The sequence below is a fragment of the Oncorhynchus tshawytscha genome, linkage group LG13, assembly GCF_018296145.1.
Source record: "Oncorhynchus tshawytscha isolate Ot180627B linkage group LG13, Otsh_v2.0, whole genome shotgun sequence".
NCBI lineage: Eukaryota > Metazoa > Chordata > Actinopteri > Salmoniformes > Salmonidae > Oncorhynchus > Oncorhynchus tshawytscha.
The window spans coordinates 58541208-58547464 of NC_056441.1; the positions used below are offsets into that span (position 1 = coordinate 58541208).

The following is a 6257-nucleotide window of genomic DNA, read 5'->3' on the forward strand; positions in this document are numbered from 1 at the left end:
CTGTAATTTGGGTCTGACATTTCACTCAGAGGAAAATTGTGTAACAGGGACTCAGTAAGGTGAGAAGATTCACACAGACCTTCTTGGTAACGTGAGAGTGGCCTTTAGGGGGCAGTGAAGTGTGAATATACACACTGCAGGGAGGCCTTGTACTGGAGGAGGTGGGCACCACAAGGAGGAGGTTACAGAAAACTTCCAAAGTACTTCAGGTCACTTTATTGGTGTTCCAGGAATTAGTTGCGCATCATCAGCTAAGCGACAAACATTTGCAGACCACGTTGACATGCTGTAGATGACAACACAAGGTCTCTCAAATAGATAGAGCAGATAAAATATAAAGTGAAGTGTTTAGAAAGGAAAATAAACAATGGGGTTTAAATACTTTGGAGGTAATTGACAAAACAAACATAGTATCATATAGGGGTAACTGCCAAAATAAAGGAAACACCAATAGGGTGTTGGGCCATCACAAGCCAGAACAGCTTCAGTGCACCTTGGCATATATTCTACAAGTGTTTGGAACTCTATCGGGGGGATGCAATGCTATTCTTCCACGAGAAATTCCATAATTTGGTGTTTTGCTCCAGAATCTCCCATAAGTGTTGCTTAATTGCTTAACTAACTCATGAACCCAACCTATGTGGAAGCACATGCTTTCAATATACTTTCTATCCCTAATTTACTCAAGTGTTTCCATTATTTTGGCAGTTACCTGTAGATTGGATTGACACATGCAATAAATTAAATGAAAAGGAAAATAGTTGGAAGAGATTTATATTTAAGCTGCTTACTGATTGCAGGGTTTGCTGGTTTTTCACTTAACAGTTAATAAACTCCAGTTATGGAACAATTCATCTCCATCTGGTTCTTTCCCTGATGAATACGTGAGGCTCATTGACATTGACAAACAACACCTTAACCCACTCTGGGAATCTGGCAGCTTTCAATCATCTAATCAGGATTTAAATTACTCAGTTTCTCTGTTGCATTAAAAAAACAGCCAACACTGCAGCCTTTCATTTAATTTTTTATTCATGATTCATTTGGATAGGCACAAATACAAAACATCCTTTACACACTGAAGGACATGGGTTATCCACCCTCTATAAAAGGGGCACATATTTTAGAAATGCCAATACTTGGTGGTGGTGGGGGGTTGTATGTAATATGTGGTGAACAGGATTTCATGGTCCCAACACAAATGTACAATGTATATAGCCACAGTACATAGCACACTTTTAAAAAAACTACATTCTAGAATCAATAAATGTACAATCTGTATCCCCTGAACAAGAATAGAACCAAATCAATAAATGTACAATCTGTATCCCCTGAACAAGAATAGAACCAAATCAAAAAATGTACAATCTGTATCCCCTGAACAAGAATAGAACCAAATCAATAAATGAGGGGAAAGATCACATCAGAGGGGTTGAGCTCCTCCCAGTCTCCCAGCCTATCACATCGTATGTACACTCTTAGAACAAAATGGCTAACTAGAACCATTAAAGGTTCACTTTATGAACTGCTTTATGAATCATTTTTCTAAGAGTGTATACAGTAGGTGACCCTGCTGTTTGCTTTCCCCAGCTGTGAGAGAGACAGGACCGCAGTGCCCTCTGCGGCCGCTGCAGTACCCACTGTAGGTGAGCAAAACAAGCGCTCTCTAAGTGCTAGCAGTGAGGACAGTTCAGGAAGCTGGTCCCAGATCGCCCCCGATGACGACCCCCACGAGGAGACCAGTAGTTTTATCCAGCTGAGCGAGGGGTCAGTAACCTTAGCAACCAACTGCTGCTCCGTCCCATCATGCACTGCTCCGAGCGCTCCTACCGCTACTACTGCCCTCGCCGTCCGTCGCCCTCTCATCAGCCCATTGCTGCTCACACTCACTCTTTGCTGTCCCGTGCCAGTCTTCGGCTCTTGCCGCTTCAGTGGAATAGCTGTATGCCCGGGGGCTTTCCTCTCACTGGTAGAGAGCTCACCTAGTGCACTGAGCCCCACTCCAGAGCCAGCGTGGTGTAGAGCTCTGGGGGCCTGCAGTAGCATAGGCATGACGTCACACTGCTTCTCACACATTAAAGGCCCACAGAACATTAGCTTTATCATTCCCTGCTTCAGCGACTGTAGTGCCATTTCTCAGTTCCACTAGCTAGCCTCATACTGACACCGAGCCAAGCCAAAAACCTGAGGTAGTAAGTCTATTACTGCCATTCCTCTAAGCCAGGAGAAATGAGACCAGGGTATAGATAACAAAGAGTGGGGCGGATACGTTTCTAGGCTCCAGAGGACTAGGAGGAGGGCTGTGTGGCTGGTTGGCTTCAGCTTGGCAGTAGTGGTGATGAAATGTGTGCTGCTTGCTGCTTTTACCTGCCAGCATAGACAGCTGTGGCATAAACGAACACCTGGTGGCTATTGCCTTCCTGACCACATCATCCCCGATTAACTCCACGGTGACACTGCTGTCACTGGACATGGTCGCCCACTCCGCGCAACTGCTCAATCTTTCCACATCCCTCATCTCCACAAGGAAGGGCCCATTGCCAGTCAGGCTCTCTCTTCCAGCCCAGCCATCCTGATCAGCTGCAGCTGCGGTTTCTATGTTAATCACCAGCTAATGAACAACATTGCTCGCTTCACCGCAGCTCCTTATCGTTCCATTCACAAGTCACTGATCGTGTCGCCTTTCAAGAGACAGGATATGAGTTTTAGTTCTGTTTGGATTTGCAGGAACGGGAACAGCAGCACGTCTAGCCTGGGTCTGGCAGACTTGGAGGGCTTGTCTGACATCCCCAGTCAGAGCACAGTGAACAGGTAACTGATAACTCCTAACGACATGCCAACAACACTCCTGCAACACAGTGCTGAGGCTTTAAACAAGGCCCTTTGAACAGGAGAATGCAGTCTCATAGGCTCCAGTCTGATTTTCTCTCTAGTCTCTACCCTGTTTATGAAGTGTGTACTTGTTCACTCCAACTCATGAAGAGATCAACCGATGTAGGAAATGTGGTGGATGCTACATCCGGCTACCTACCCCATGCACACACTAATCCAATGTTTTTAAATCCATGACAGGGAATAAGTTCACACTTACAGCTAGATGAACTAAGTGTTTGCACCTATTTTTTTTATAAAGGAAATGAAACATTCAGGACAGAACAAGAAGGTAAGGAGAAAGATTAAGATCAATAGAAAGGTGCAAAATGATACATGTTTCTTTGTTTTTGGTCTATTATCAGTTATCCCTTACTGAAAAAAACAGATGCTTAGTAAATCTGGCCTAAGGGAAGAAAGTGAGAATCTGAACGCGACCTACTGTATTGTCTTAATGGTCATGCTCTCTGTTCTCAGTGAGGAGGCAGACAAGGGTCACCTAAGGGAGAGCAAGGAGAACGTAGACGGTGAGTAGCGTCACCCTGTCTGAGTCATACACACACACACACTACATCACACTGTCTCAGTTCCATGTCATTACTGTCTACATTATATGTCACAAAGGAAACTCAACTCTCGCTGTCTCCCCTACTGTCTCATCTTTGTTCTCATTCGTCTTTGCGATAACCTCTATTCAACCTCTTCACTGTAAGATCTCTACACACTGAGTATTGTAGAAGTCACTCACATTATCTATCTATAGCTACTTGGTGTGACTAATTCCCCAGATACTGGAGCTTCAAAAGCAAAGTAATGTGTAACTCAAATGTCGAAATGGTAAATATATCACTGCTTTATCTCTGCAGTGCTGCCACTTAATCATTTTAGGTCAATATAACAGTATAGTGTTGTGGAAGCTACTCTGAAAATACAGTTTACCAAGCTACGAAGTACTTCACACTGGAAGAAGTTAAGCTACCCTTAAGCAAAATATACAGTTGAAGTCGGAAGTTTACATACACCTTAGCCAAAAACTCAGTTTTTAACAATTCCTGACATTTAATCTGAGTAAATATTCCCTGTTTTAGATCAGTTAGGATCACCACTTTATTTTAAGAATATGAAATGTCAGAATAATAGTAGAGAGAACGATTTATTTCAGCTTTTATTTCTTTCATTACATTCCCAGTGGGTCAGAAGTTTACATACACTCAATTAGTATTTGGTAGCATTGCCTTTAAATAGTTTAATTTGGGTCAAACGTTTCGGGTAGCCTTCCACAAGCTTCCCACAATAAGTTGGGTGAATTTTGGTCCATTCCTCCTGACAGAGCTGGTGTAACTGAATCAGGTTTGTAGGCCTCCTTGCTCACACACGCTTGTTCAGTTCTGCCCACACATTTTCTATGGGATTGAGGTCAGGGCTTTGTGATGGCCACTCCAATACCTTGACTTTGTTGTCCTTAAGCCATTTCGACACAACTTTGGAAGTCTGCTTGGGGTCATTGTCCATTTGGAAGACCCATTTGCAACCAAGCTTTAACTTCCTGACTGATGTCTTGAGATGTTGCTTCAATATATCCACATAATTTTCCTCCCTCATGATGCCATCTATTTTGTGAAGTGCACCAGTCCCTCCTGTAGCAAAACAGCCCCACAACATGATGCTGCCACCCCCGTGCTTCACGGTTGGAATGGTGTTCATCGGCTTGCAAGCCTCCCCCTTTTTCCTCCAAACACAACGATGGTCATTATGGCCAAATATTTATATTTTTGATTCAACAGACCAAAGGACATTTCTCCAAAAAGTAGGATCTTTGTCCCCATGTGCAGTTACAAACCGTAGTCTGGGTTTTTTATGCCGGTTTTGGAGCAGTGGCTTCTTTCTTGCTGTCGATATAGGGCTCTTTTTACTGTTGATATAGATATTTTTGTACCTGTTTCCTCCAGCATCTTCACAAGATCCTTGCTGTTGTTCTGGGATTGATTTGCACCTTTTGCACCAAAGTACATTCATCTCTAGGAGACAGAATGCATCTCCTTCCTGAGGGGTATGACGGCTGCGTGGTCCCATGGTGTTTATACTTACGTACTATTGTTTGTACAGATGAACGTGGTACCTTCAGGCGTTTGGAAATTGCTCCCAAGGATGAACCAGACTTGTGGAGGCATACCATTTTTTTCTGAGGTCTTGGCTGATTTCTTTTGATTTTCTCATGTCAAGCAAAGAGGAACTGAGTTTGAAGGTAGGCCTTGAAATAAATACACAGCTACACCTCCAATTGACTCAAAATATGTAAATTAGCCTAACAGAAGCTTCTAAAGCCATGACATCATTTTCTGGAATTTTCCAAGCTGTTTAAAAGCACAGTCAACTTAGTATAACTTCTGACCCACTGGAATTGTGTTACAGTGAATTATAAGTTAAATAATCTGTCTGTAAACAATTGTTGGAAGAATTACTTGTCATGCACAAAGTAGATGTCCTAACCGACTTGCCAAAACTATAGTTTGTTAACAAGACATTTGTGGAGTGGTTGAAAAACAAGTTTTAATGACTCCAGCCTAAGTGTATGTAAACTTCCGACTTCAACTGTAGCTTACTTAACGAAAGTTACTTGAAAAAGTAGTTCACTACAACCAAACTACATTGTGAAAAATTCTATATCTGAAATGTCATTGACTACAAATTGCAAGAACAGATCCCTCTGTAGTTAGATGGTAACAGAATGTGTCATTTAGCCTATTAAAGACAAAGTGAGAATTGGCCACACAACAAGTTTCAGGTGAGAATTAGCCACACAACAAGTGTTTCAAGTGAGAATTAGGCAGGTCTGATGCCGAAAAAGATTCTGTCTACTTCACCCATATTGTATTTTTGCAGGTGTGCAGTTCCAGTAGTTACATATGGCAAAAAAACACTACCAAGATTTAATTTTGTTGAACTACCACCAAGCTACTGAAAAATGTAATTATGTAATAGTTTAACTAAATGTATTTCACTGCTCCCCAACACTGATGGTATCAAGCCCTCCTTACCCAACCTATCTTGAACCTATTTGGTGCCAGATCCATCCAATGTGCCATCAGACCTCAACGTAGCTTTGGCATTGCAACTACAGGTCAGCTTGATGTACAAGTTAGCTTGATGTACAGAAAGTGGGCGTGATGTATTTCCTGTGTGTGTTGCAGAGGGCATCTCACTGCGGCCAGTAGTGGACAGTAGCAGCCACAGGGAGCTTCTGGTGGTCAACTGCGACTTGGATCCAGAGTGTGTGGACTCAGAGCTGCGCTTGGCCCTGCAGTGGATCGCTGCCTCTGAGCTGGGCCTGCATGCCGTCTACTTCAGGAAGTGTAAAGACAGGAGGACATCAAAGGTGGGTGCAG

At 43.0% G+C, this 6257-nt stretch overlaps 1 protein-coding gene across 5 annotated transcripts in view; it reads left to right on the plus strand.

Moving 5' to 3' along the window:
• LOC112265379 (A-kinase anchor protein SPHKAP) overlaps window positions 1–6257 on the plus strand; it is a 200623-nt gene that overhangs the window by 192618 nt on the left and 1748 nt on the right. For 2 of the 5 annotated variants that reach the window (XM_042296033.1, XM_042296034.1), the window contains 4 exons: window positions 1591–1767; window positions 2728–2811; window positions 3349–3398; window positions 6063–6247. In XM_042296033.1, the coding sequence (XP_042151967.1) occupies window positions 1591–1767; window positions 2728–2811; window positions 3349–3398; window positions 6063–6247 (496 nt within the window). The other 3 variants (XM_042296037.1, XM_042296035.1, XM_042296036.1) reach the window with 3 other exon arrangements.